Source organism: Penicillium angulare (genome assembly GCF_028827245.1).
Source record: "Penicillium angulare strain IBT 27051 chromosome Unknown utg000005l_segment0_segment0, whole genome shotgun sequence".
Classification (NCBI taxonomy): Eukaryota; Fungi; Ascomycota; class Eurotiomycetes; order Eurotiales; family Aspergillaceae; genus Penicillium; species Penicillium angulare.
The window spans coordinates 4,538,250-4,551,009 of record NW_026623164.1 but is presented as its reverse complement, the minus strand read 5'-3'; the positions used below and the strand labels follow the sequence as shown (position 1 = coordinate 4,551,009).

Below are 12,760 nucleotides of genomic sequence, written 5' to 3'. Positions count from 1 at the left end.
CAAGATCGGAAATAAGCAGAGAGGAGAGGTATAGTGCCCGATGGAAAGAGAAGTTCGATTAGTTGGACCTGCTGATTTGCAGAGATCCGTAAGAAATCGGTGAGGCGCCTGGGTGCCTGTGATTGTTGGAGGGCAAGAGATCGTAGGCCTCCAGGGACGGTATTAGTATCAGGAGTGACCGAATGTAGAATACAGATCCACCGCCAACGGGACCAAGACAAGCAAGATCAGGACGTGTGACTTAAATAGACCCAAGGGTTAAACTCACAGATCAGCGCATAAAACCTCCAGTCAACCAGTAGAGCAGGGGGAGCAGATGGGAAATGTGGTCAACACCTAAGTGGAGTGATGACGGTACGGTTGATACCTGCCCCGGGGTTACATAATCCTGGGCGGTGTCGCCATGTTTCAAGTCGTCACAATCAACTGGTGGATCCAGCCTATCACAGTAGTAAATTCCACGATATGCCTTGATTTGAGTTCTCTACTATACTACCTACTGAACACTCGCTTATTATTTGAGGTGAGATAAGTGAAGATTTCTTTTTATCATTATTTCTTTGGTTTAATATGACATATGTATGGATGCAAGATATGTTCATTGGAAATATGTCCAGCGAATCCTCTCGACCACGCGAAGCTGCTTGGTGACTCCTCCCTGAATGTCCAAGAGATCTCCGATATCCTCCCGGAACTCTCGGTACTGTAGACCTCCCAAAACAGTTTTGGCTTGCTGGAGTAGAGCCTCGGCTTCGCATATCAAGCGGCCTGAGTCCTTGTAGGAAATCACCCCATTGGAGGACAGAGACGCTGATGTTAGGATTCGTGTCACATGTCTATGATCATAATTAGTTCTATATGCGGGAAGAAGGGTTTGTTCTTGGGATTGAAAACATACCGCAGTCTGCGCTTAAACTCAAATCGTTTCTTGCCTTGTCGTAGACCTCGGCGGTTACTGAAGAGTCCTGCAAACCACTGTAGAGAGGTATATGAAACCAAGATTCCGGGCGTGAGACCAATAAATCTTCGGAATGTCAGCTTAGCTGCTTGAACAATGGAGGGAATGGATCTAAATGGATGTAGCATGGGAATAACTCACCCAAAAACAAGTTCCTGGCTCTTCAACAGAGCATCGATTCCACTCATTGCAACCTCCACGTCCACCTTCGTTTTCTGGATCTGGATAAGCAGAGCGCGAATCAGATCGCCTCGAACTGTTCCCACAAATGGTGATCGTAGATCACGTTCGTATGCCTTCAAGACAGGAGTAACATCGCCTTCTTTAACTGCACTTATAATAGCGGCGGTATCATCAGCAACGTTACCCTTACTAGAATCCGGTCGATCGCGAACAAAGTCAACTACCATCCGTTCCAAGCTAGCCCGCTCAGCCTCCAAACTGTTCTTACTCATGATGGCAATTTCGCTCTTCTCGTCGTGTCTGATTGTCCCAACGAGCTTGTGAATGGGTTCCACCACCCAGTTGCTTCCGAAATCCATGATAGTGGAGCCGATATTCATGACCCATTGGATGATATCATCCCGACGTCGAGAGATAATGTTCAAAGAGAAGCTACCTGAGAGTAAAGCCACTGAGAGAGGGATCCAGTATCGTACGAGCCTCGAAGGACGCCCATGGTTATCCATGGAGGTATATACAGCGGCAGTGTGAGTAGGTATCTGGTCTCGAAGGACACGAAGGAGAGATTGAATCAAATCCTTTGGCTGTTGAGTAGGCAGTGGAGAATCAGATTGCGACTGCACGCGGGCCGTGTCCACTTCAACGGCCTGGAAGACGGATTGTTCGAAAATTGCGGTACTAGATTGATTGACCACATGTTGAAGGATAGCTTCGGTCAGGTGCACTGTTTTAGCTACACTGGTCTGCCATTGCTGTGATGAAGCACTGGTCTGGACTGCAAAATCCTCGGTCTGAAATGCATACCAAGCTTCCATCAGGAGCCCAAGGCTACTGGTATGGAGATCTCTAATGGCCGCCAGATGGTCTCTCTTCTGGCGGATCTCTAGACGACAAGATCTGATGGGTAGCGACCAGCTGCGCACATTGGGACATTCTCGTAAACTTTGTCGGGCGATTTGATAAAATTGGGCCCAGCCTGCAGCTACTGATCTTGTAATAGTAGCTGAAGAGGCTTCCCGAGCACGATGTGTAGTATACACATCTACTGACCAGTGCCACAGTCGGGTGGGAGAAGTCTGTGCCGTGTACACACCACTGAGCCATTTGGAGGCTAGCACCTCGTCCCAATAATAGATCTCCTCTTGAAGCTGAAGCGTGTGGTCCAGTAGGGAATTCATTGCTAGACCCGACGTCTGGACCGCGGCTTTGGCCGCCGCTAGCCAGAGGTAGTTGGAGGCATCCTTGTCGGAGGTAATTAAGGAATCGCCGGTGGGGTGATTTGCAAGGGCCGGGTCTGATAGCACTTCCACCAACCGAGCTGCTGGTAGAAGGGACTGTGTTTTTGAGGTAATAGAAATTGAATTGATCACATCCTGGAGCTTATTGACATGGGAACCCGGCGCTTCGGTGGCTTCGAGGCGCTGTTCCGATGGGCTGATTTGCTGCTGGAGACGATCTAGCTGGACATTTAGACCACAGGCATTCCTATTAGATGCGAAGAAAGTAGAAAATATTAGAAATCAATGTATTCCCTAGTAAGACATGGCTGAAGGTGCATCGTAAGATCTTACTCCTGAACAATCGACATGGTGCAAGGACCATGAACATGATACGATACCGGATCTACAGGTTTACCAAGCTATGCGCATGTTAATGCGGTCTTTGGACTGTCGTCATAAAAGCTGCCATGCAAACCAGGCAAACTAGATGGATAAGACAAACACAGCAAACAGGGATGAACGTGATCAACTCGGTGCTTGGCGATACTCAAGTGTGCTGTGTACTCTGCATCCTGGCTTATGTAAACGTGCACAATTTAGAATTTTCATTTCCCAAAAGGGTAAATTATGCAAGCTTAATGCATTACAGTGAACAGTAACGAGTCTCTAACTATGTACAAAAGAGTCCAGTACAAAGCACTGAATCCTGCACACTTAATCTACCCCGTATTTTTAGTAAAGTATCAGACAATCCAGGCATTGCAGGCAACTCCTCAAGTGCTCCTCCTTTTATATGGCCTGACCAGGATCAACCAAACAGAAAGGAGTCAAAGCCCATTACGGCTCCCGTGGTGGGGCAACTGGGGCTTCGGATAGCGATCGGCTTCCAGTGGCCTTACCTTGCCGCCCCTTTCCTCGGCGATTACTGGCTGCTAACTGGTTTTCCCCTGACGATAAGCTGGTCTCGCCACTTCGGGAATGGCTTGTCCTGCCTTCCCCGTCAACACATTAATCACGAGCTTTTCAGTCCTTTCTGGACCTTTTCTATTTTTCTTCCTACTCTTATCACACTCTTCTCCAACCTATCTCAATTTACTCTCTGAAGTATTGATAGCGGCCGGCTTGAATTTATTCTTCATTTGCTGCATTCGCGCCTCTTCTCTGCTGGAACAACCCCAGCGATCTCCCCTTTTTTTTTTCTCGCTCTTTCTTTCTTTCACAAAATCTTTCCTAAACCACAATGTTCGTTGCAACCCCCAACCTTGAGTCTTGCCTCGTTTTCTTTTTTGCTCGGAACTAATCAAACATTTATCTAGGAATTCCACTATCACCCCCACTTACTGGGGTCAATTTGAAGAGATTGGGAAGTACAACCCAAGTCTCAATGTGGCGGAGCGATTGTGGGCGGCATGGTATGCCTGGATGCAAAACGATGTGCTGGCCACTGGTATTATGTCCTTCGTGATGCACGAGGCCGTCTATTTCGGTCGCTCTTTGCCTTGGATCTTCATCGACAGCCTCGGACTTTTCAAGGGGTACAAAATTCAGAATGTGAGTCGAGAAAATCCAGAACCACAACCATGACGAAAACTCGCGGAATTTTCACTAATACCTTGTTTATAGAGCAAAATCCCATCCCTGAAAGAGCAATGGGACTGCGCCAAGTTCGTCCTTCTCAGTCACTTCACCGTTGAGCTTCCTCAAATTTGGCTCTTCCACCCCATGGCCCAGTTCTGCGGCCTGTCAACCTCGATTCCCTTCCCCACTGTCTGGACCATGGCCTACCAAATTGCGATTTTCTTTGTGATGGAAGATGCCTGGCATTATTTCTCTCACCGCGCGCTTCACTGGGGTCCTCTCTACAAGGCTATTCACAAGATCCACCACCAATACTCCGCTCCATTCGGTCTCGCCGCAGAATACGCTTCCCCTATTGAAGTCATGATTCTTGGTTTCGGAACAGTCGGCTGCCCCATCTTGTGGTGTGCTTTCACTGGTGACCTGCACATTCTCACAATGTATATCTGGATCGTTCTGCGTCTTTTCCAAGCTATCGATGCTCACAGCGGTTACGAGTTCCCTTGGAGTCTGCACCATTTCCTTCCTTTCTGGGCTGGTGCTGATCACCACGATCTTCACCATGAGAAGTTCGTTGGTAACTACTCTAGCAGTTTCCGCTGGTGGGATTACTGCCTTGACACTGAGTACAACCCTGAGGCTATTAAGAAGCGTCGTGAGGCGTCTAAGGTGCCTGCTAAGAAGGCTCAGTGAGCTCTTTCAGTCCTGGGTTGACAATTCTTTTTCACAAAATTTTAGAGGACCCGTTCTTCTTTCTTCTTTTTTCGTTATCCTCCTGCTAAGAGATGCCTTGACTCCATTGTGGTGTTCGCCACTCCTATCATTGCCGAGCATAGAGGTCAATTATGGATGTTTTAATGTACTTACTTAATATTATGATGAGCTGATTCCATCAATTTTCAAAATGAAACTTTTCAATACTGAATCGACTGGTCTAGCCATGGGCTATAGATAACCTTGAATACCTCCTATCTTCCCCTCATCCATGCCCCGCAAATCTGTTGTTGTCTAGAACCTGCCTAGTTTATCCCACTCTTAGTATCTTATCTGGTCAAAGGATTGTTATCTATGGGGGCTGTCTCGGATGGCCATGTGTGGCTGGATAAGGAAAGGACTGATCACAACGTAACGGACGCTTCCAATAAGATCTGTATTTGGGACGTGCTATTATATTGTAACTTTTACATCTCTGCCTCTCTGCTGACCATAGTCTGCTGTCAACTTTGCTCATAAAATTCAGTTTCTGCTTGGTATAACTACCTCGATGTAGCGAATGACCCCAACTCATTATCTATCACAACTGGCTCTGTATTAGTAATCCCACTAGTTGAGAGAAGTCTGTGCAGCCCTGCCCTTAATCGTCAGTACTCATTCACTACGAAATTTTGTAAAGCAAGACAGGGACAAGGAGAAGACGTAGATGATATTAAGTGTTGAAAAATGGATGAGAGGGAAAGCAAACTTTCTCATTCATGCTTGAATAATAATCCCCTTCTGACCCATCGCTTCCTCCATATGAAAACCAAATACGAGACGATAAAGATCTCTCAGCCAGGAATACTGTCCACTCTGAAGCATTGCTTGACAAGCTCGCGCGACATCCATCGCGCTAACCCGTGTTTGAGGTCCGACGGTGCGAAAAGCAGGATCAAATGCAACCAGTTTCCGATAGTACTTTAGTAGAGATGTTTGCCATGGCGCGGAACCGAATGCGTCTGATGGTAGAGATTTCACGAATGATGATAGGTTTTGAGAACTATTTCGTTGATAGCCGCTGTTTATGGCGGCTTTGGTAATCAGTACCTTTAGTCGAGTGAAGTTGGGGTCTTCAGAGACGGTTGTTACGGTGTTGGCTGATGATGCTGTGCGTTCTGATGTTCGGGACTTTTCTGAGATGCTTGATGCACTTGATGGCCATCTTTGGGAACTGTGTCCGTGGCTGTGACCGTGTCCGCCACCATTTCCATGTCCAAGGACAAGGATGTTGGGAACGGGAGCTTCATCTGGTGATACCATTGCTGTGTCTTCGAAGATTGTGGTCGGTGTCTCTGGATTACCAAGTAGACCGGGATCATCTGCAAAATCATCGTCGTCTTCATGTTGGCTATTAGCCTGTTGGAAGGCTTGAGCAAAAGTTGTTTGACTCGGTCGTGGTGTGCCACGGTCAGAATTACGCATGCTGTGTAGAGTCCAGCCTTCTCGGAAGATATCACAAAGTTCCCAACAAGCTTGCACTGCCGATCCCAAGAGTTCCTCATCCAATCTCTTTCCTTCCCGTTTACTTTGCCGAATGCTAAAAAGCATCTCGGCTAGTGTCCAGCATGCACTGAGTAATGAGTCGGTTTCGGCTAGTCGTGTGCGTTGTTTCATGAGACGGTGACAGAGTGTGATGTAGAAGTCCAGTGTTCGTTCACGGAACGCATCTGGTAAGTTGCGATCATGGGTATTGTATAGATGGTTGTTTAGTTCAAAGCTCACTCGTAAAACCGAGTCCGTTAGTTCGCTGTCGCAAACACGGACCTCGAAGAGGGACTGGCAAAAGTCGCGACAAAGGTCAAGCGTGGGGTGGATCTGTAGCGCGAAATCATCGTCTCGCGTTTCATATAACTTCTGGCATAGTCGCCAGCATGATCTCCATGCATCTTCTTGCATTCCATCCTCTTGGGTTCTGAAAAGCCGCTCTCGATTTATATAGCTTAAACTAGCCAGCGTATTACATAGATTCCAGCATTCTGCTAGCGCTGCACGCAGAGCATTGATCTCGGCATCTTTGCTGGAAAGATTTCCTAATATGATGTTAGTTTCTTGCCCATCACTAGTAACAGACGCATGTCGTTTGCGGGTTTCTTGAGATCCATGTACCTTCGGGTATATCTGATAAACTGTGAGCCAATATTTTATATACTGAGAGTTGGTATAGATTTTCACCTTCTAAGCTGCTGCTGGACCGTGTGCGTCGCCCTGATTCATCAAATTCGTATCTTGTTTGTGCTCGTGGAGTCGCTCTTTCGGACCAGTCTTTCGGAGGTGCTATGGTTGTGGTTATTGGCGGCGGGGATATAGGGCTATTACCAATCTTTTCAGATGGATGTCTCATTATTACTAGGCCCAATAGATGATCAGAAGGTTCGGATGAGTACCTTTTTAGCAGGTGCAATTGCTAATTGGCCATTCTCGGTGTCAGGGGAAGACGATTCGTTATCATCGCAGTCGTCCTCTTCACGTGCTTCATCGGTTTCGGATTCGATTTGATTCTTGGGTGAACGTTAGCAGCGAATCACGGTAAACCCCAGAGGTTTGATCTACAGGATTAGATTGATCGTCTCTCACAAAGTCTCTGAACCCTGATGGGGCATGTATAACTGATTGCGGTGGTTCGTCATCGTCTGATCTTGTACTAGGTCCCAAGTGATGCGCATTTGTAGTTGTTATCTGTTCGCGTCAGCGCTGGGCATCAGCCGAGTCCTTGGCATCAATACATACCGTCAACCCTGGTTGTATAGCTGGTCTTGGACTTTGAATTGGTGTCGCTGACGGGGATTTCTTCTCTTCATGCTTCTCTTGATCTGGCTCCGTCCGGGTGTTATCCGGTGATGTGGGGGCCGGGGAACCTGATGGAGACTCTGTAGCACTGATGTTTGAATTTGAATCTGGAATCGAAGAGGTTGAACTCCTGACACTAACAGGGACTGAGGGACCTTCAAAAGACCTATATGTATATACAAGGATTGATCAGCGACCGGGAACACATCCATGTCATACCCGTTGTCCTTGGGGCTGCACATGGGCTTACATTGGGTCCGACCCAGCATACGGGCTGGAGGCGTCACGATATGGAAGTACAGGCAACGGTGACCTAACGGCCATCATAGCCGAGTCTGTTAAACAGAGAAAAAGTGAAAATAACACGAGCTTCCTAATGGGAGGGTGGGCAAGGGGAGTTGAAGAGGGAAGAGGAGTTCAGCGCAATCCCCGCGCATCTGATCCTGGGCAGAGTTCAGGCCGCGTCTCTAAGGAAACCCATCAATTTGGTCCTCGGGTATTCTAGTACAGTCTTGGTCCCAATCAAATTGACACAAATGAACGGAAGGATCCAACTTGCAGAAAAAGTTGAGAAACAATAGGGAAAACAAGTCAAGACAGCACACGGTGCTAGGCGCCTGGGGCGTGATGAGCATGCATGGGCTCTTCCTCCGTCTCCACTCAGACGCCAACTAGACTCTTTCTGGCTGCAGGGCGCTTACACTTTGAGTTCGCTTTTTGGAATTCTTCTAAATTTATCAGAGAAGGGGGTGGGGAAAAGGGAAAAAAGGAAATATCAAAATTAAAAGGATCTTTCCGAATCCCCTTCTCATAGCTCCTGGTCCTCCTTTTCTCCACAATCAGAAAGTCAAAATCGAACTATGTATACACTATATCCATGGATAAGACGTGTATCATGGGTTCCGGGGAAGAGGGACAATTAGAAAAAAAGATGGCTGTAAATTGATATGAATTTTTTTTCTCTCTTGGTCTTCTTCTAGTAAGTACCTCCATAGACGCCGAATCCCAGATAGTGTGAACAACGCCTAGTCAAATGCATCACTGGTGAGAATGGAGACAAAACATCCCCATTTCTCATACCAGAAAAAAAAAGGAGAATAATACATATCCATACCGTTCCAAGCAGCTTTCCCGAGGTAGACAGCTTATCAAATCGAGGTATGGACGAATTCCTTGGAAAAGAGGGAGAAGGGCGAGAGCAAGAGTGGGTGATCCGAACAATCTTTCCTTGATATGATTTTTGCCGCTGGCGGGGGTATCACTGTTGGTCGGGGGAATGTCGAGATCGCCGGCAAGCCGTGAAGATATAATGCTTGTGCAAGGGAATGGGGTAGAGTTCGCCGGCGAGTGGATCGTACGTAAAGAAGAAAAAACACATCCCGGATAAAGAAACCAATAGACACGTAACTTAAGCCTGGGCCTTGGATCGGTCCTTCTCGGCGGAGTTGTATCTGCATGCGAGAAAAGAAACAAAATCAGTAAAAGGACTCTTCATTTGGAATCTTTTCAGGGTTGTCTCGGGACATACCGAAGGAGCTTCTCAATGAGATCGACGTGGGTCATGATCATACGGCGGCAGCAGTATCGGCGGCAACCCAATTGATCCATGGCATCACTAGCACATAGTTAGAATCAAAGCGATGAAAGAGGAGTCATTCAAGAGTCATCCATACCCATCAGGCACACCGTCATCGAGCAGCTGCAAGTACCGCTCCCAGAGGTCACCAACGACCTAGAGTTATGTTCAGTGACAAAGATTTTCATATCTTCAATAAGCGAGACTCACCTTTCCGCAAGAGAAACAGCGCACCGGGATAATCATTGCGACTTCGATGAGATATGAGGTGGGACACAAGTGTTGAAGCTCATTCAAACTTTTCCCGGTGATGGCGGTCAGCGCGGAAGTATGGTTTTCTGCCACTCCTCTCCGCCTGGTTTTTGCTTCGGACGAAAAAAAAAAGTTGCGATTCAGCACGACGACGATCTACGCGGGCCTTATCTTCCGTGGCAGTTGACGCAAATATCATTCGGGACATGATTTAAGTGACTGCTTATCTTGCTCAACTATTTATCAGGACATATTCTGGCCTAACGCCACCTTCGATCATTCACAATGGCGAACTTATCGGAACGACAGCAAAAACGCTCCCGAGCTAGCGATGCCGCCGAAAAGCCTCCAAAGCCCACCCAGGAGCGATCAAAGCGACGACGGACTTCGGATGTCAATGAGGCAAAGGCCTTGAAGAAAACGAAAAATACAACTCCTGCGCAGGAGACCCCGACAAAGGACACCCCATCATTGGAACTTGAAAAACAGAAGAGCACTTCGCCATGGTCATTCTCACGACCGGTTGGTGGTCGGTACAGCCATGTGAACCCTGTGATGACCCAGGATGAGGCGTAAGTTATTGATTTTTAGAATTACATTTCTTGCGCATGTATTGCAGAACTTATTCTGACGTTGCCATAGATATCTCTTCATTGGACTTGATACAGCCGTCCAAGTCTTTGCGACCTCGACATCCCGACTAGTACGAACTTTGCAGATGGAGGCTGGCCAGCGAGTCATTGGTTATAAAATCTGCCCTGTCGACAAGGATATTTTGTACATCTTCACATCCGGATTCGTGACCAAGTGGAACTGGGATTCTGGAAAGCGACTCGCTCGCTGGGGAACTGATTCCCAGGGCGTCGCTGTCGATGTGGCCTCGGTCTCTGTCGAGGGTAAGGATCAACCGGCCGCATTCTTCATTGGAGGCAACAAGGATGGAAAGAGGGAGATCTTCATCAATGCCTTGGGCGACAAGAAGTCAACCAGCATCGTCACTCTTCGAACCAGCGAGCAAATCAACACAATTCAGGTCGCTTATGGTGGACGGGTCGTGGTTGCTTGTGATGGTCCCCGCGTCTTCCTGGGCACCACCGCCAAAATCAATCTCGAGAAACCCGAGTCTACACAATATACTTGGAGAGAAGCTACGCTCCCAGTTTCTGCCACATGTTTCCACCTGCAAGAGGCCTCAACTCAGCGAGGCCAGTCCTCTGAAGTTAAAGGCTTGAAGGGCTCGGAGACTGTCGACATTGCTCTGGGCGAGTCTAACGGTTCTATCTTAATCTATCAAGATGTTTTGAACACTTTATTCGGAAAGAACTCAGAGAAGAAGTCATCTCCTCGGAGATTGCACTGGCACCGTGGATCTGTCAACACAGTGAAATGGTCGAAGGATGGTAAGCTTGTGATTATTCAATTCGTGATTACCAATGAGATTTCTAACTTTACGTTTTGTACACAGGCAACTATGTTATCTCCGGTGGAAACGAGTCGGTCTTAGTTCTATGGCAGTTGGATACTGGCAGAAAGCAATTCTTGCCTCATCTGTCCTCCCCTATCTTCAACGTGGTTATCTCACCGGAAGGCAACTCTTATGTGGTACAACTTGCCGATAACTCAGTCATGGTCATGTCTGCACGAGAGCTCCAACCCTCTGCCACCATGACTGGCCTTCAGCTTAACTATGAGACCGGCCATGGCAAGGATTCCAAGAAGTCCGTCGATGCCGTTGCCGCTCTCCACCCCCAACGTCCGGAACACCTACTTGTTGCTGTTCCGTCTTCACACCAGACTGGCCAGCGAGGAGCCCAGCGCTCTAATACTTCCGTGCTACAGACCTTCGACATCAGGTCAAATGGCCATATATCTCGTCAGGCTCTTGCCCGAACTAACGCAACCACCGTGAATGTTGGCCCTGAAGGAACACCAATAACCTCACCTGACATTCTGAATATGGATATCCTTGATAATGGCAAGTGGATGGCTACCGTTGATAGCTGGACCCCACCTACTCAAGACATGCAGGCACTTGCTGGAGTTGGCTCCAACAAAGAAAGTGGCTCAGTGCGACCAGAGATTTTCCTTAAGTTCTGGAAGTGGAGTGCCTCTACTAATGTATGGGAATTGGTGACTCGTGTTGATGGACCTCACTTCAATGACAACCGCCATGCCAAGGTTCTCGGCTTAACGGCCCGCCCACAGTCAAATGAATTCGCAACCATTGGCGCCGATGGATTCCTTCGTTTCTGGTGCCCAACCACTCGCCACCGAAGCGGTCTCAAAAAGGATCCTTCAGAGCAACACCAAGATACCTGGAAGTCTCGCAACGCCGTAGATCTAACTGGATTCCTTGGTAAATCGGCTCTGCCCTTAAACCAGTCATGCATAAGTTTCTCGGAGGATGGTTCAACACTCGCAGTCTGCTTACCGTCATCCACGGCGAATAATGGCCTTGTGCTTCTGATCGATGTTCACAACTGCACTGTGCACTACCGACGAAACGACGTCTTCCACGGAAACCCACACTCAGCCAAGTTCCTCGGCAGATGTCTGATCATTGCTTCAACAAAATCAGTGACAGTTTGGGATATCGTTGATGACGTGGTGAAGCCAGTTCAACTGCTAGAATCTAGCTCAACCAACTCTTCATCCCCTCCTCTCGTCGCGGTTAACCCTCGCACCCAAACATTTGCCGTTGCCAGCTCAAACTTCGAGCTATCCGCACGCAAGAGACGACGCAACGCTCAGTTTCACATCCGGATCTATGGAATTTCATCGTTGGGCCTGGTATTCCAAGAGACCCTGGGAAGCTCCCCTCTTGTCCTTCTCTCGGACATCTACTCTGGTGATTACATTGTCCTCGATGCAACCTCCAGTGTGCAACGCCTTGGATGCTTGGACAAGGCATCGCAAAAGAATGTGCAGCCTACAGAGGTCACAACGCACCTTAACTCAGGACTGGCTAGTATTTTCAGCCGAGGTCCTGAGAAAGCTCCTGTACAGGCTATTGAGGATGGCAATCACTCGCAAGATAGGGGGTTGGCTAGCGTCTTTGGTGATACTCCTTCATTCTCTTTGCCTTCCTTGGGTGTCTTATTCAAGAATGTGGTCCAGTCTTTGGGGAGTAGTTAGGTGAGGGTTCTGAGTTATTATCTAGTAAAAATTGCCTTTCAATCAAGGGCTTTGCAATATCATGTATTTTTCAAGATCAGCGTCAACATGCCAACAATGTATGTACAAAAGAAGTCTTTTCTCTTCCTTCTCTTTATACAACAATCTTGTCTTGTAAAAGTATACCAGGCTAGATTATAGAATCTATACATGCGTTGGTCCAGTTCAGGGAGTTTGCAGATTCTTTTATTTATTTTTTAATAGGATGTACCTCACGAATAGCACTAGCTAGGTCCATACATACATGATCGTATGTAGCTTTATTTTGCAAAATTA

General features: G+C 47.6%; 6 protein-coding genes across 6 annotated transcripts; 2 read left to right on the top strand and 4 right to left on the bottom strand.

Moving 5' to 3' along the window:
• Nucleotides 1-598: 598 nt before the first annotated feature.
• Nucleotides 599-2,790, bottom strand: N7478_009068 (NCA2 family protein; the record flags this gene model as incomplete). Its single annotated transcript, XM_056925282.1, has 4 exons — nucleotides 599-836; nucleotides 899-1,024; nucleotides 1,100-2,626; nucleotides 2,777-2,790. 4 exons carry the CDS (start codon nucleotides 2,788-2,790, stop codon nucleotides 599-601), a joined length of 1,905 nt encoding a protein of 634 aa, XP_056778008.1.
• An 811-nt stretch (nucleotides 2,791-3,601) lies between these two features.
• Nucleotides 3,602-4,632, top strand: N7478_009067 (sterol desaturase family protein; the record flags this gene model as incomplete). Its single annotated transcript, XM_056925281.1, has 3 exons — nucleotides 3,602-3,627; nucleotides 3,678-3,912; nucleotides 3,985-4,632. 3 exons carry the CDS (start codon nucleotides 3,602-3,604, stop codon nucleotides 4,630-4,632), a joined length of 909 nt encoding a protein of 302 aa, XP_056778007.1.
• A 777-nt stretch (nucleotides 4,633-5,409) lies between these two features.
• Nucleotides 5,410-7,036, bottom strand: N7478_009066 (uncharacterized protein; the record flags this gene model as incomplete). The annotated part of the gene is made up of 2 exons (XM_056925280.1): nucleotides 5,410-6,821; nucleotides 6,868-7,036. The coding sequence occupies 2 exons, from the start codon at nucleotides 7,034-7,036 to the stop codon at nucleotides 5,410-5,412; spliced, it is 1,581 nt and encodes a 526-aa protein (XP_056778006.1).
• Nucleotides 7,037-7,058: 22 nt separating this feature from the next.
• Nucleotides 7,059-7,806, bottom strand: N7478_009065 (uncharacterized protein; the record flags this gene model as incomplete). Its single annotated transcript, XM_056925279.1, has 3 exons — nucleotides 7,059-7,193; nucleotides 7,423-7,648; nucleotides 7,733-7,806. The coding sequence occupies 3 exons, from the start codon at nucleotides 7,804-7,806 to the stop codon at nucleotides 7,059-7,061; spliced, it is 435 nt and encodes a 144-aa protein (XP_056778005.1).
• Nucleotides 7,807-8,890: 1,084 nt separating this feature from the next.
• On the bottom strand, nucleotides 8,891-9,304 carry N7478_009064 (DNA-directed RNA polymerase core subunit RPB10; the record flags this gene model as incomplete). The annotated part of the gene is made up of 4 exons (XM_056925278.1): nucleotides 8,891-8,933; nucleotides 9,011-9,097; nucleotides 9,156-9,214; nucleotides 9,269-9,304. 4 exons carry the CDS (start codon nucleotides 9,302-9,304, stop codon nucleotides 8,891-8,893), a joined length of 225 nt encoding a protein of 74 aa, XP_056778004.1.
• A 291-nt stretch (nucleotides 9,305-9,595) lies between these two features.
• N7478_009063 (WD repeat protein) lies at nucleotides 9,596-12,445 on the top strand (the record flags this gene model as incomplete). Its single annotated transcript, XM_056925277.1, has 3 exons — nucleotides 9,596-9,882; nucleotides 9,953-10,710; nucleotides 10,776-12,445. The coding sequence occupies 3 exons, from the start codon at nucleotides 9,596-9,598 to the stop codon at nucleotides 12,443-12,445; spliced, it is 2,715 nt and encodes a 904-aa protein (XP_056778003.1).
• Nucleotides 12,446-12,760: the final 315 nt, after the last annotated feature.